This window comes from Falco cherrug, chromosome 7 (genome assembly GCF_023634085.1).
Source record: "Falco cherrug isolate bFalChe1 chromosome 7, bFalChe1.pri, whole genome shotgun sequence".
Lineage (NCBI taxonomy): Eukaryota > Metazoa > Chordata > Aves > Falconiformes > Falconidae > Falco > Falco cherrug.
This window is the reverse complement of record NC_073703.1, coordinates 72,537,479-72,554,463: the sequence shown is the minus strand read 5'-3', so window position 1 is coordinate 72,554,463 and position 16,985 is coordinate 72,537,479. Positions and strand designations below refer to the sequence as shown.

At 43.0% G+C, this 16,985-nt stretch overlaps 1 protein-coding gene across 11 annotated transcripts in view; it reads right to left on the bottom strand.

Moving 5' to 3' along the window:
- The window catches only part of PLA2G4B (phospholipase A2 group IVB), a 52,453-nt gene extending 35,868 nt beyond the window's left edge, over positions 1–16,585 (bottom strand). For 4 of the 11 annotated variants that reach the window (XR_008733063.1, XM_027804754.2, XM_055715315.1 and 1 more), the window contains exons 1-5: positions 16,397–16,585; positions 15,154–15,470; positions 14,080–14,976; positions 12,356–12,521; positions 11,779–11,897 (exon numbers count right to left, since the gene is read on the bottom strand). Coding sequence is in view for 10 of the 11 variants with exons in the window: in XM_027804754.2 (XP_027660555.1) it covers positions 11,779–11,820 (42 nt within the window). In the remaining variant the exon portion in view is untranslated. Of the gene's footprint in view, positions 1–11,778; positions 11,928–12,355; positions 14,977–15,153; positions 15,471–16,396 lie in introns of all 11 variants that reach the window. The other 7 variants (XM_055715310.1, XM_055715313.1, XM_055715308.1 and 4 more) reach the window with 7 other exon arrangements.
- Between the last annotated feature and the right edge of the window lie 400 nt (positions 16,586–16,985).

Sequence of the window (16,985 nt, the reverse complement as noted above, 5' to 3'; positions counted from 1 at the left end):
TTCAGAAAAGTAAAAGGTGCTATATCCTCTTACCTATCTCCCGAACCACTGCATTCTTAAACAAAGATTATTGTACAGTAAAGCCAGTATCACTGCCTCTTTTTCCTGGCCAGAATAAGAGAGCTACTAATTTCCTTAGGTACTCTGCAGGTGTGGTTGCAAATACGGCAAGATAGCGATCTCTGCAGCTTCGATGTGGGAGGAAGCTGCTTATTACTTACATACCTGGGGTATCTGAGGACAGGAGTGTTATCTTTCCAAGACACGTCAATGTAAAGCCACAAGTTAGAACCCACCGTGTTTATGTTTAGAAATTGTTCTTTTATTTTAAACCAAGTGATTGCAGAGTATCTAATTGAGATAATTGAGCAAGACATTTCAATGTCATTCCACTCAAGCCAGTTTTGAGACCTTTATCTTCAGATCTTACTCAAATATTCTGACACTGATGTCAGTATGAAATTGCTTGAGTAAAGACCTTGGAAGAGTTGGGTAAGCATTACACTTCACCACTTGTCTGACAGGAAGACTTGACTTATGGTTATGGTATTTAGCTTCAAATTATCAAGAGAAGGGTTTCTTAGTTGCCACCAACCTCTTGTATTTTTAAACAGTCGCTTTTTTAGAATTGAGAGAGTAACTTGTTTTTTCCCATTGTTTTTCACTCTACGACTGTAAGTTCTTCGGGGCAAGATCTACCAAGGAAAGTTTGTAACCCAATGTTATTATACTAGGTGAGAGTAATTAAAAAACAAATGTTACTGTGACTCTAAGACACACACAGCAGAATTTCCTTTAAACCCTGTTGCTGTATCAAATCCTCTTTCAGCCCTTTATGTGATGTTATTCAAGGTTCTACCTTTACCTAAACACAGCCCTTACATTGGCTTAGAAAGGGATAAAAGATGTAATAAGGATTTATTTCAGATACTATGCAAGTCATTAAGGTTTCAATTCATTCATTCCTGGCAACAACTTCTCCTCTACGTAGCCCTCCAAAACTAACAAGACTAAAGACAGTAGCGGATATCCTCACTATGTTATTCTGTAAGTTAGTATAGTTAACCAGTAGGCTTTTTATTTAAAAACTAGGACATAGGTTGGCTGATGCTAGCTAAGTCATCTAGAAGACTTCAGTGAAGTGTGAACGTAAGAAAAGCACTCATCTGAGCATAGAGACAAGGCAAAGAAATACAGAAACAGCCAATTCAGGGTGATCCGAGTACCATGTGTATCATCAGTAGCTTCGGAAATACCTGCAACGTATGCCTTTGTAGCAGCCGTGCTGATCACAAAGTGAATACTGGCACAGAATCCTTGGTAAACATCTGAAAATGCTCAAGGCTTCAAAACATCTGAGGGTGAAGTTTCATATTGCAGCAAAATTCATCTAAGAGCTAGTTGCCACTAAAATAGGAGGTCTTGCTCCTACCCTGGTCCCAAGCTTAGAGTGTTCTGCCCGACTCAGCAGTATTGGCTCTGGCACTCTCCTGGCCAAACACTAAATTCATTTGAGGAGATAAAGCAACAGAAAATTACTCTTTTCCTTTTTCTGACAGATTTCCAGGACTGCTCTTCTCTAGTGGCATGTAGCCGTTACCTCAGCTTACTACAACAGACAAACTCACCTCAAGTTCAGTAGTGGGAACGTGAGCATGGGCAAATGGCACTGTCCATAAGACTTGCCTAAAGCATCAAGACTAACAGGGAAATAAGTATCAGAGGTGGAAAAGACATTAGATGATTCAGCGCACATCCCTGCAAATGGATCATTGCAGTTCATTGTACCTAGTACCAGAAAGCCGTGGGGCTTTTCACTACCTCTTTGTATGGTTCTTCTAAGGTTATTGCAAGGTTTTCAAGACAGAAAATATATAAATTTTTATTTTTTAAAAAACTGAAAATAGATTAAAAAATCTCTAGACATCAGCCAAATTATAGGAACAATTTAAAACAGAATAACCAGTCTTAACTTATCCTTATCGACAAGTTAAGAGCCTTGCAAGCTTACTTACAGCAATTAAGAACCCCATGACTCACTCCTGGTGGATTATAACTTCTGACAGTAGAAGACTGCTTCATTAGGGCTTCATGAGCTCTACAGAGTCATGAGGATTTTAACAGAAAAGCTCCTTCTGCATTGATACATATTCCTATAGAAAAATTTTCTGACAAAAAAAATTTCTTGATTAGGTAAGTGTCTGTTCTTCTAGTCCATTTGCATCACTCTTGTGACAAAGTCAGAAAACTCTCCGCATAGTGCAATCGGGAATTCACCTTGCTGACAGCACTCTCTGCTTTCTTCTGGCCACATGAAAGCAGTTTTCTGTCACCTACTTCCCTTAACACAGTGTAGAAGGCAGACAAGTGTGAGCAGACAGCCTGGCACATGAAACACACCAAGAGTCTCAGCTGGTCTCAGGAAAGCTACTCTAACCTGTGCCAAGACAGAGTCAGCCCTGGAGCCTGATGCTATCTCTGAATGTCTCTATACATGCATATTAGGTCAGTTTTAATTTTTCTGTTTCAGCAGCACATATAACACTTGATCACAATTTTAAATGCTTGCATTCTATTAGAAAACTGATTTTTCGCCGGCACAGATCTTTTTTAACCTCTTAATTCATATAATACTTCTGAAGGTCCTAAGATTTTTGCACAACGCTTCTTGAAACACGTGAACACACCATAGAAACTTATACCAAAGCCAACAGAAATTTATGGCTGTCAGCATCTCAGTGAACTAGGGCGCTTTTAACCTTGGGCCTCCAGCATTCATGGTTTATGTGGCAGGTGAGACATGGTATGGCCAACAAGCCAGAAAATTTTTGTGTAGGTCATGAGAGGCATTGAGTCTGTTCAGAAAGAAACATTAAAATAAGCTACCTACACTTTCTCCTCTACCAGGGGATCCAGATGTATGTGCCAGGGGTCCCAAATTAAGTCTCCTGCACCTAGCCAGGGAGGGTCCAGGCTGGAGGAGATGCTATTACTCAGAGACTCTGACTTCTAGGGGTAGTGATCTAATGGAAGACTAGATATCTGATGGTGACCTCTCCCACAAATACCTCCAGGAATTAAACCTCAGCCTGCCAATGCAGCAGAACTCCAACCTGTAATGGTGCCATCTCTGCAACACACACAATTTCTACTCCGCAATCTCTCCTCTTGCAATAGATATGTTGCAAAGTGGCAGAGACCCTTGCCTTGCATGATTCAAATCCACTAATTGCTGGTCTTCCCTGCTGTGTACTCACACACATACCACATGCATTTGTCAGCCAAGTACTAGCAAGCAAGCCATGAACTGCATAAAGGCAAAATGTCCCGTGACTTGCCTGCACCAGTGTTGGGAACCGGAACATTCATCTCGGAGGAAATCATGCTGGCACACCTCCCCTCACCCTTCCCAGAAAGGTTTCACTCACATCTATAAGAAAGATTTTTAAACATTTCTGGGCTGATGCCTGGGTACACAGGCCAGGACCTTGCCTGCGTAGCTGTTGTGCTGCCACATGGGTGCTAGGCAGTCACCTGAGCAGGCGAGGAGCTTCAAAGCTAAGAGATCTAGGAAGCTGTGAGCAAAGGAATTGGCCAGCAGCTGAAGGACATCTAAGGGCAGCTCATTCAACTGCTGACCAGCCTAGGGGGTAGCCCGTGGTGACTGGGAGAAGCCAGCAGTGTCATGGCATCACAGAATGGTGGGTAGCCAGTGGAACAGGCCAGGTGGGTCCACAAGGTTTACGACAGCATGACAACTTTCCAAGCAGGTTTTCATGAAGCTGGAGAACCAGCCAACCCAGCAATACAGAACCCAATCAACATTTTCAAACGGAGAAGTATTGCATCAGAAAACCTATGATCAACTCTGTTCAGACATCACTTCCTCATGTATGCTAAAACTGGGAATGGGAAGTGCCTGACTTGTTAACACACCTGATGTTTCTTCCTTCTCCTCAGACCTGATACACAGATGGCTGACAACACAGACAGATATGTGGAGCACAGAACACCTTGTGCAACAACTGCATGGTCCTGCTTACAGAAAAAAAGGGGAGAGAGGAAATGAGAATTAAACTAGTAACGTATCCCCTGCTCCACTTGAATAACTCCTTGGCTCTGTCATAAATTCTCTGCACGTCTTAGGCAAGTTAGCAAACAGTTTGTAGCGTGAAATGAAAGTAACAACAGCCAGTTCACCTGACATCAGGGAAACTGAGGCATCTCAGAGGAAAGAAACTAGAAATACAAACAAAAATTATCATGATTCTATTGTTATAGATTATGACTGGCCCTTCCTCCAAATAATTATTGTTTGAAAACATCCCTTTTAGACACCTTCCATTTATGAACCCAAACATTGTTTACTGGCACTGCCAACATTTGGCGAAATTTAGTGTGTTCTTCACTGTATCCCTGTCATGGGAGACATCATTTTACACATGGTGCAAGGAGCACCAAAACATCCAGTAGACATAGCGTGGCTCAGAAATGTGTCCCACCCTCTGAATTCATACTTGAGGACACATCTTGTTCCACATAAGACATTGTCTAGCCTTATGTGGCTCTGAATCAAATTAAATGAATGGGTTTATTACATTATTACACATGCAGCTAAACACTGCTCACTTGTCCCCAGCAAAAAATTCTTCAACTCTGTAGGGAATAACCTGGGAGTCAGTAAGTTAATTAATGGTTTCACTCGGCACCAGGGACAGTCTGTAAGAAGTACTGAGCAGGGCAGCTCAATTTTCATTGAACATACTAATATACTAGGAAGTCTATATTAATAACTTCAACAATATATTACAGTATCCATTGCAAAACAAAGAAACAAGGAATCAAAGATACTGTAAAGCTATTTGATGATCTCCTAAATGGGAGCAGATCTTAATAGCTGTCTGTTAAGAACTCCTTTTATACCTAACATTTTGAAAGAATTGTACAGAGGAACCCAAGCCAATCCATTTCAGCTTCTAGAGACAGGAACACCTGTTTGATTTCTTAATTCTATTTCTGGCTGCGACCATCCAAGCTTCACTTTCTTCTTTCTGAATACATAGTCACGACTACTATGCGTTCTGCCTGTGTCAGGACTGTGTCTAACACAAAACATAACAGAGCATCTCTGAGTCTTTACTGCTACCTGCATGGTGCCAAGCATGAGTAAATTCCTCATCTCTTACACTATGCCTCCTGTCCCTCACCATGCCAGATTACAGAGGGAACTAGTCAAAATTCAGCCAGTCAAAAAACGATCTACAGTAAAATTCTGGAAGTTCATAGTTGTCCATTTGCTGTTGGAAAAACATGTGCTGAAAAGATTCAGACACATCTTCCTGATCTGCAGCTACTGGAAATCCATTAGTAGGTTTTGTGGTGAGGCAATACCAGCTTTTCTGCTACTCATTTAGCAGTTACCTCAGGCATTTAAAAAACAAAAAGTTTTGATCCTCTCAGACACTTGCACACGTTCCTCTCAGGAACAGTCTAACTGATACTAATAGAATAGTCCACAGTTAAAACACCACCTCAGGTGCACAAGAATATGCACAAAACATTAGCCCAGCGTCCCCTCTCTGTTCCCCATGAAAACAAAACATATCACATTTTATTACCAGCTTAATTATTGTTTAACTCCTGCCCTTCTACTTTCTTGTTTGTGTTGGTGTTCACGCGATCTATTTAGATTGCAGGGTTTTTTCTGAGCAAGCTTACCTGGGAACTTTTATCACTTTTAGCAAAATGGAGCTCACTGTCGACTTTTTGCAGTGCCACAGTACCATAAACGACAAATCCTATTTCTGATCCTTGAAACCTGTGTTATAGCTGAACTATGTATTTCCCCTCCCACACCTTCCTTTCGCGCTGTAACCCCTGACTTTTCTCAGCCTCCACACCACATTTCCCTCCCACATGATAGCTAAATTTAAATCATGGCTGGATGAGACTGTAGCTCAATCAGACATTACAAACTTTATTCAGGAATTACTGAGAAAAAGGCATGCATTGTGGAAGTCAGACTAAACCATAGCTGGACTTAGCTTTAAAAAATCTCTTTTTCTTCCATGCATCAAGCTTTTCTTTATGTCTCAAACATATATTAGAAGCCTGTAGTTGACAAATATCCATAGGCAGTGGTGGTCTATGTGCTTTAAAAAAAGGTTCACAGGAAGGCACCAGCTGCTCCCATAATTTCAAGGAGACTCACTCTGTAGGCTAACAGCACTAGAAACTAAACGCCTTTGGCACTGATGCGTAGCGTACCTCTTCCAACAAATATGGAGCAACAGAGTTTCCCAGAAATACACTGCACAGGACAACATATAAAAGCTCTCTCAGAAGGAGCCTTGGTTCCAGAGCCTGAGGGTCATAAAACCACAAGGGGAGGAAACACATCCTTCTCCTCCTTCACACCTTTGGTTCCTGGGCAAACATTTTGAAGACAGTTCCTAGAGACAAATCCAGAGGGATTTCCTCAGCCATTTCTTATTCATTTTCCTATATTAGAGGCACCAGCCCTTCATTTGCATCTCATCTGTGTCAGTGGGTTTCAGCCTTTCCTGTTTATAGTTTATACACCATCATGGTAGCAGTGCCATCATGATAATTATAGTTGTGAGAGAACTTCCTTGAACACTACCAAGAGACATTTAGTGTCTAGATAATGAGGTCAGCCATTACCAAGATTTGCGGAACAAGGACAAATTGTTTTGGCAAGGTGCCTGGTTCACTCCCAAGTCTGGCTGTACTACCTTCTCCTGCGGTAGACCCCACCTGCTTTTCTGCATTACTATTCAGTGCTACTTTCTGCTTCAGGCTCTTCCTCCCCCAGGATGAACCATGGCATGGTCTTCCCTCTGCAGAAGCTCCGTGCTAAGGGCCACCACCAGCACAGAGGCCAACGGAGAATCCTTCCAGACAAGATAACTACAGAACCGACAGTGAGGGGGAAAGGGGAGGAACCATAGGCCAAAATCACATTCAAGTTAAGTGTTCCTAAATAAACATCGCTGAAAATACTTCTAAGCTGTTGTTACATTGCAAGTAGCAAGGGGAAACACAACTTAACCTGCTACTCACAAACGTGTTCCAGTCTTCCCAGCAGACCCTATGTGCTGCTGCTGCCTCTTCAAGGCAGGCACACGCCCCAGGGCATCTCTGCTCTACTCCAGCCTGTGAGATCTGACAGTCCAAGTTTTATTTAGCACTTAATCTCATGTCCCATTCAAGGCCAGACTAACACAGCCATTTCCTCATTCATACCACTGCACCAAAATTCATACTTAGGCACTGGAATTTTCAGAGCTGTGTTTTGTAGACCTAATAACTCTAAATATGGCTTGACTGTGCACTTCAGTGGAAGATACAGCCATCAGAACAGGTATATTACAATTGAATTCCTGGTCCAAAAAAAAAAAATCAGCAGCAAAACTATTACAAAGAAACACACATCTTAGAACAATGCTCTTGTTCTCAGCAGCTATGCAGAGAGCAACCTTCATACAAAGCAGGAGGCTGACTTAGGAAAAGCATTGTAACTACCTAACGTCCTAGCAATCAAAACAAAGCACCTTGCACTCCACATGGGTGGTAAGTCATTGCCAGACATTTACTCCTCCTATAAAATCCTAAATCTAACCTACACAGGCTATCAGGATGTCAGCATAAGGCCTGCTCCTCTAGGCTCACTTACCATTTTACAGAAGAAACAGCACACACCAACACTTACTACTGCACACAGACTTTGCAGCTGTTCAATGCACCCTGAACCAGATATCATCTTCTTGGCTAAGGCTCATACTGTATCTGTACACAACTGTTTCTCCTAGTGTTGCTACAGCTGTACATTATGAAACTCCTTAAACACCCCATACATCAGCTTTTGGCACAGCTCTCTTGAGCAGGTGTGTTGCGCAAAGTATTCCTCAGGACTAGCAGGGATTAAATGGCATTGTGTGGGTCCCAGGAGCTGCAGTTTATATTGCTCTGAGCTCTATAAGGCCAAGTTTCCCCTGTGTAGCAGAGCCAAAGGATATTGTGCATTCAGATAGACAAAGACAGAAGGAGAAGGGCTGTGACTAGTGTAGCATGAGGCCAGCACCACTGAGTTTGTAAATCGCTGACTTGCAAGGATTTCAGATAAAGCTCTCCATATAAGGATGCTCCAAAATGCAAACATCTGGACAACAAGCGCTTCTGGGCTAAAAACATTTGTCTGATACATTCAAGAAAGGTACAAAAAGCTGGGAAAGAGATGCTTTGCATAAAATATCTTCCTAAAACATTCCTACAGCAAAGCTTCCATGACCTTGCCACTTTTGCTCAAGCATGTCCTTCGGTATCACGTGGTTGGGATACTTTGAAAACTCGGAATTGCTAAAGGCTTTTACTTCTAGCGGTTTTGCTGCCTTAAGACACAGTGACACCATGTGGCCAATTGCTCAGCCCGGAGGTGACATACTGATGGCAAGGGGGGTGCACAATTTCCGCCCCCCCCCCCCCCCCCCCCCCCCGCCAATAACTTTAGCCTAAGGATGCTCCAACGCAACTATATTGACTAGTGAGAGTAAACGTGGCTAGAGAAATTGTCATCTGAACAGGTATACAAACCAAAGCAAACGACCACTTGGGATTTCAGTTTATGTTCAAAAGTCCGATGCCTGCAAAAGTGTCCTCCAAAAACATACCTGCAAGTTCAGCAAGTAGATACCCATCAGCACAGTTTGCACACGTGCCAAAACACCATGCCCACTTGGTAGATGCAAACAGCTAGTAGAACTATGATTGTATGTTCTTTTCAAAGAAGCGCACCTGAAAGATGCGCCTAACCATCTGGGGTTTAACTCTGCAGTAATACCACAAAATTTTGTAATTAATTTTGAAAACTTATAGTTTTTTGTCTTGTTCTCATGGCTTGCTTTCCTTCCAAGTATATGCAGATATCTGTAAAAATAAACAGAGGTATTTCTAAGGAAAGTATTCAAATTCACAAGTGGGGATATTGCTGCCAGAAATGTTCTTGGTAGCTGTTATCACTCTGCATTATATAACATGGTGACTGCTGTGATGAGTCATCTCTTCCAAACACAGGGGTTTTTCCAAATCAAGTACTGCACCTTCAGAGGGTACAGCTCATGGCAAATGGTAAGAACGGCAGATTTCTTTGAAAGAGAGACACAAAGACAAGCAGGCAAACAGGCAGATGACAACTGAATACAGATTACTTATCCCTCAGAGTAATACATTAAATAAGCTCTTCACAGAGAATATATTTTTTTTTATAGTGGGACTGAGTCAATAATGTTCAGTAAGGAATGAGTATTTTGAGGCAGGGTGCATAATATCTTGCTCTCGAGGAGAAAGTAAGGGAAAATAACAAATGACTCTCAGTCGTATAGGCTTTGCAGTCAGTCTTCCAAAATTATTGCTTTTTTTATTAATTAGTTAGATAAATTACCTACCTGGAGCTCAACACCGAGCAAAAAAGTCACACCAGCATGTTATTTCAACACTATACAGTGCATCTGAACTTACATTAAACAGGTTAGTTTGAAAAGTGATGTAACAGGATTTTCACCCACATACGTAACAGTTTCACTTATATACATAGTAGTTAGTGCCCGGGAAGCACCAGCTAGTTAGATACAGAACCTTGTGATTGCGCAAAGTGGGAGTTTGAGGTGAGGAAAATTAATGACCTGATCCCTCAGCTTTTGTCACCCTGACTAGTGAGATTGTGCTGCCATCTTATGACCTGCAAATTTTACTTGGCTACAGCAATAGCAATCTTTCTGCTAGGCTGGGAGGGGAGTGCACATGTCCCCATGGTATACAGGCAATTGCAATGACCATGCTTTGAGCAGCTGAGCCTTCTATTATATTAACACTTATTTTCTCTCCTCAGCTTTCTTACCTGTGACTCACAAGGTGCACCCTTCAATATCATTGCCATTGCTAAAGGAAGTGCTGTCCACAGACAGGCTTGCGTAGGGACTGGGGGCAGCCCTGCAGAGGGGTGAAACCTATAGTTTAAAGGAGGAGGGTTTTGTAATAAAGGCTACAGAACGCCCCCCCTGCTGCTCACAGAACCATCCACGCTGGAAAGCAAAACACATACCAAGGCAGTATACGCTACAAAAGGCATACTCTCTACAGCAAGGATGGAGAATGATTAAGTGATTATACAGTTTTGCACATTGATGCTAAAATTTTCCTCCCCATCTTCCCGAGTGTAAAGCTTGTATATTTATGGTAGAATTTTTCTTGCTTGAAAAACAAAAACAACCACACAACTGTGTTATGGTTGGCTGTATTCTGAATCTAAATGGGGTTGTTCCATCTCATCAAATTAAATAAAACAGCTGTATGTCAAAGTGGTTATGCTGTTCCCCTGAAACAACAGGCTTCAGTTGCAGTGACTGCATTTTGGAATACCCGGAAAAAGCTTAGTATGACCGCAATCACATGGGAAGCAAGCTGGGAACCCCCACGCTAGTAACCCTGCGTTCCTGCCTTATACCTCATCTATATGTGCTTCTGTCAGTGCTCACTCCCAAGACACTTCAGAAGTGAAGACATAGGATCAAACCTCAAAACCCTGACAGTGTGAAACACATGTGCAAGGAAGGGATGGGGACACGCCAGGCAAGCAGGCTGCAGAGCTCTGAGCAAACAAGGTCGCTGTTCTGGGCTCAGATGACTTTGGGAGAGCCTACAGAAGGCGTGCACAGACTCAACACCTCGGACTGGAGACAAATCAGCAGTCCTTCACAGCCGAAGCCTCAACCACCATTATAGACCCAAATCCAAGTATTTTCTCTCTAATCCTTGTATGTCAAAGTAAACCAAAGCATCTGCATTTAGACTCCTGATTAGAGTTTCCAGAACATACTGTATTTTCTTTCACCTGGATATGGCACAAGGGTTCCCAGCTAGCAGCTGAAGGTTATGTTTGCCTGTTCCCTGTTTTTGAGGAGGCTAATTGCATTGCACTGACTGTATAAATGGAACCTCAAAGCCTGCGACAGTGGGGACTTTATATTTCCCTGTAACACTAAGTTATTCAGGGCAATACACAGCCAGCTGAATCAACTCTGAGACTTCGCAGTATATTTCAACAATCATAATAATAACAACTATTACTACTGCGGCAGTGCAAAGCTCTGGGCAGATTTACAGCTAACCCATTCGCAAAGTCAAGAAAAGAGGAACAGTGTGGAGTCACTGGTTACAGTCCCTCAGTGAGTCTGCGATGACAGGCACAGACTCCTCAACACCAGTATTTGTTCCTTCAGAGGACAAGGAAAGCGTTTGAGGTTTCTTTCTTTCCAACATTCCTGACAGCAAAGCAGTTTGTCAGGGGAGACATTTGGTAGAGTCACATCAGGAGGAGCATCCTTGACAGTGCTGCAAGCCAGCAGTGACCCAGCTGACACGGCACAGCACGGGTGCTGGCGAGACACTGCAGCCATGTGGCTCATGGGCCTGAGCGCCAGGAGAGCGTAAGGGCAAGGGCCAACCACAAATTCTAAACCTACTGTGTGAGACCCAGCCAGGGCAGCTGAGCCTTTGGAAAAGGCTCAGAAAGGATGTGCGTACTGTTGTTTCTGCAACTGTAAAGGCTTTTTACTCTGGAGAGCCACCTTCTGATCCCCTTTTCAGAGCTGGAAGTGAATTCCAGTTCTCATTACCAACTGCTACAGCTCCTTTGCAAAAAACCAATATACTGTTTAAGCAAGCAGTAGAAGAATTAAACCATCTCCTGTCAAATCTTACCTTTTTTAATACGCTGTATCCAAGTGAGAGAACAGAGTTCATTCTTTTCCCTTCAAGCAAGCTTCCAGCAAGCAATATAATGAAATAAGCAGCATCAGCTGGACATCATTTCAAGTCTCCTGCCATGAAAAGCTGATCTTGATAACTATCTGGGGAACAAACATTCCTTTCAGCAACACATAGCTGGAGCTGATATACTGCTATATATATATATAAGTATAAATACATTTCTGCTGACCTTTACCTATCCCCCCCATTACCATCTTTTACAGCTACCTTCTTCCACAGCCAAGAAAATATTTACTCTTTCTGCTGGGTTTGGATGAAGCGTGCTCTTGCACAAAAGGTCAGCTGAAGGCAACATACCAGCGAAACTCCAAAGCAGCCAGCCTTCAGACTATACCCAGAATGGAGTTTCATGGCCAACAGTCATTACGGCTAATCTCTGCACAGAGAAATGCTCTAGCCTCAATCCCCAAGCCCCTACTGCTCCACTACTGACTTCATACCTTTCCAGTAAATCATGATTCTAGAATACATAAAGAGGAAAAAAAAAAAAATCAGTCTCTATACTCACTTGTCATTTCTGTAAGATGCTGCTCACTCTAGCACCAATCTAGATTTGCAAATGCGTAAAATCCCATTGATTTCAGCTGGAAACTTTTCAGGATGTTTGACATCTGGTCTCATAGTAGTCTCATGGTCAAAAATCCTGGAGACTGTTCAGGACTCCACCAGCTGAGCTGAAACAAGAAGTCTTTAGAGTAGACAGATACTGCTAAAGAGACCCTTTCTTTCTTCTAAAAAGGGTAGAAGACCTACTTATGACAGTAGAAGGTATTCTGCTGTCAGAAAACCCTCTATGAATCCAGACTAATGTTCAAGGATTGCTGGTGTTTTTTGTGGGATGGTGGTAAGCCAAGGATGCCTTGGACATCCACAGCTAGCAAGGACACATCCTCTCTTTCAGGCAAACTTAAACCAGATATGGAAACAAACGGTCACATGTTAATGATAAAGGTAAGAAAGGGTCCTGCTTCCCTTCAGGAATCCTTGCCATAGCAGTGTTTGCATCTCCATATTGTTAAAGCCCAGCTTCATGCATACAGATTTGTTTTACATGTATGAAATCCACCTCTGCAATAAGAGTTTGTGCTGGGCCTGATATTTCTTCCTCATCTCACAATGAGGGCTTAAGAAATACCATAAGCACTGACTGAGCCCCTCTACCCTGAAGCAAATAATGTCTTTAAATCTTTCTAATATATAATTGTCACAGCACTATCCAAACCAGCCAGCCACAGCAAGGCTTTTACCATCCCATACCAGGTTAATGTCCGTAAGTAGTTCCCACGCCCTGCCCCGGCACGGCCACCAATCCCCAACAGGGTTTCAACAGTTCATCTACTGCCCATGCTGTTTCTTCATCCTTTGCAGGCCAGTCCACCCTGCTGCTTGCCTGTGCTGCATCTGGACTCTCTCATCATCCAGGCTCCTCTTCCAGGCAGCCTCTCCTCATCTGGGCCTCCTTCTTCTCCCAGGGCCCCTCCTTGTCTCTCCTAGATCTGGGGTGTGCTCTCTCTCCTCCCTCTGCTTCTTCCAGGTCTCTCTTCATCCAGTACCCCCACTTCCATACCCCTCAGAGCTATTTAACTACTTAACAGAACCAGCCACAGCTGCACCTTATCCATGTCAGCCAACCCACCGCCCCTGCAGCCAGCCCACAGCTGTATGTTATCAACGATAATTAACCCAGCTTCAATCCTCTACATACACTCTCCTCTCTATTACAGTAATACACCAGGCTCTTCCTTCCCTGATGCAGTCTGGTCCCAGAACGGACTCAGCTGCGGCAGCAGCCCAAACTGCCAGTAAGAGTGGCACAGAGACCTGAGCCCGCGCCACCATTAACTGAAGTATGTGGCAGTTTGAGAGCCTGCTAACTGGGCTGGAGCCCGAGACCTGATAATACCTTTCCTTTCAACCTACTTCATCATCATAAACCGATCATCTGTATTATAATAAGAGACACAGAACTTGGTTTATGAACTTTGTCAACAATAAGAGCTCAAAATAAAGCTGGCATTTTTCTTACCGGAGACTTGAGGAAAGAAAGACAAGCAGAATTCAGAAACCCCTAACAGACTGAAACAGGCTAAAATAGGAGTAGAACGAAACAAAGGAGCAAGGACAAAGGAGAGGTCAACAGCAGAAGCTGAGGCCTCTAGCTGCCTTGGAGGCAACCCCAGAAGAACATGGTCATTTGGTGTGTGGCTCTTCCCTGGAAGTGGCGGTAGATACCTGCTGTGCCCACAGAGGTCAGAGCTGAGGGTGCTGCAGAACTGCCAACCAAGCAGACAAGTGATGTGATCCAAGCTCATCAAGAGCATCTCTTGTTTCAATGAAACGTTTTTCAGATGATAATGGCTTTTGAGAAAGCAGAGTTTTTCTTTTTTTCTGCTGAACTCTGTTTGGAGGTGCGTGACCTGATGCTATCCCTTTCAGAGGCAGGAAAAGATTGAAAACATGCTTTCAGTTTTTACATTTTTTTCAACGAAAACCTAAAACACATGAAGAAAAAACTTACAGAGATAAAAGCATTCCTGATTGTCTCCACACAGAACGCTGCACTGCAGAACTGAGGACCTCAGCAAAGAAGAACCACCCTTACAGGCCACAGACACTCACCTGCTCCCAGAACATTTGTTATTCCAAGTCACCTTCCAGCCAGGCTCTCCTTGACTCTGTCAGCTCTGCATGCGGTGACCCACATAAAAATCACTCCCTATTTTTTGTGTGCAGCAGGAGGCTCTGTCTTCCAGGAACACCACCTCATAAGGAGAATTTGCATCATTCTATGGACAGAATAACAGGAAAGCAGCTGAGACATGCACAGGCATTTGTCAAGGCAAGACAATGATTTAGCCTGAGCAGCTGGCTCGGAGGTCATAAATGTGCTTTACTACATGAGTGCTAGATGAAATGACCCTGTTGCCAAACTTGGCTAAGAGCTGGAACAGCCACAGAGCTTGCACAGGATTTATGAGACTAACCTCTGGATTCTTTCCTGAACCCAGGAAATTGCATTCCTTTGAGGTCTGGACTTAAGTCCATTGATAACGCAAAATTATGCTCTTCTGCAGGGCGAAGAAAAGCAAAGTAGATGCACTGGAAAGACAAATTGCCTTATGTGGAGAACTGAAAGGAATGGAGAAGGATAATAAATATTCTCTTAAAAAATTCTACTCTCCTTTCAACCCAGAGGAAGGGAGAGCTCGTACACGCAAAGGAGAGGAAGCAAATGACTCCTCGATGTTCTTAAAAATTCAAGCTATTATTGCTAAATTTGTGAATTGAAAGATAGAGTAGTACTACCTGTCAGCTGGTGTGTGGTGTCTGTTACGTGGCTCATCAGGCAGACACAAATGATGAACATGCCCAGAAAGCAACCAGAACCACCAGAAAATGGAGTGGCGAGAGAAGATCAGATCGCTCTGGCCTGGGGATGACTGAACTCTCTGCTGAGGCACTACGAGGCACTTGCACCTCCCAGGACCAAAGCTTGCTTTCAGGCCTCAGAAGAAATAAGGCCATGTAAGGAGATGCATGGGGTTGGCTTTGCCCCAGCAGTTCTTATGCTGGTGGACAGTGGTTCTTAGGCTATGCAAAATGCATTCAGTAGCCAGAGACAACTGAAAAAAAAAGAAAATGTTAACGCTTATCTCTGGTCTTCCTTCCCCCTCTTAGGGCATAATATTCCATATGAACCAGGGGAAACACAGAGAGGGCGCAGCATGAGCCATGGACCCTAAGGAAGCTGAAATACCAAAAGACTAACTTCACATTATATGATGCGTAACGTAATGATTGATAAAAGAAAGCTTTCACCTTGTGAAAAAATACGGAGATTTCAAAACTGGTTGTTCTAATATGGAATCAAACCCAAGACTTTCTTCTGAGCCCACCACAACCACCCATGTACCAATAACCAACACCCTGCTGGTCGGAACCCTAGTCTAGGAAGTGGGAGAACCTAAACAAGCACAGCCGAGGCACAAGTCCCAGCCTCGTAATCCCCACAGAGAGCCCCAACTTGTAGTTAAACGGCTATTTCAAGGAGAGTTTTACCACCTTTCTTTAAGAGGATAAAACAGATTTATGCAACTAAGTGCCAGTCTTTTCCCCAGTAGGAGAAAAAGATTATTTTTAAAAATATCTTTCTCACCTCGTGACTCTCTGGCAGTTAGAGAACAAAGGACCATGTTATTTTCAATTCTGATTAGTGACTGAAAAATCGGTGTGGAATCAACAAGCAATGAAGTAAGCAGAATTTGTTCCTTGGCTTCTACATCGACCTCAAAGTGAGAGATCTTGAGAAAATTTCTATAACCTGTCACTAGAGCTTCAGTGATGGAAAGCAGTTATTACCTCTTGATAAAAGCATTAGTTGTCAGCATCCCAAGACAAGAACTGTACTAACAATAACCGATTGCAGAGCCACTCAGTTATGAAAGTATACAAATTACAGATGTCAGTGACTTGTTTCCAAGAAGGTATTGTGTCCTGTGGCCATTGCTGATACTGTCATTCATTGCCTTACAGAGGAAAATCGACTCACCTTGCGACTGAACAATTAGCATCTCCTAACCATGCTTATGCTGCTAATCCCGGAGCAGGCAGCGCACACTGTATGCTCGCCTCTGGCCCTGCACGGGGAAGCCGGCCACCTGGTCAGGACCTGAGCCGTCTTGCTTTCTCTTGCAGATGTAAGTCTTCTGGCAGAAGGACACTTCTGCTGGGGACCCTACTTTCTACAAAGAACATACAAGTAATTACAAACCAGATTTTTTTAGTCTTCTGTTTTTCCTTTTCTTTCCACTCTCCATTCCTCCCCTCCTTTCCAACACGCATTTATATACACCCATCCCCAAACACATACACACTCACATACTTCCTTTTATGAAGGGGGGCAATTTAAGAATTGGTACTCCTTGAATGCACTTTCTGTCTTTTTTTTTCCTTTAGAAATGTGCAATTTATACCTCTGGTTTAGTTGATTTTTTATTTTGCCTAGCTGAGTTATGATTCTGATTCAGCACATACTGAAATTCCACTGCATGTACTGGAGTGAAATATTTCTACATATTCTACATATTTTCCCATTGAAAAGTAGAAACTAGTAAAAAAAACCCACTTGTGAGACAGTA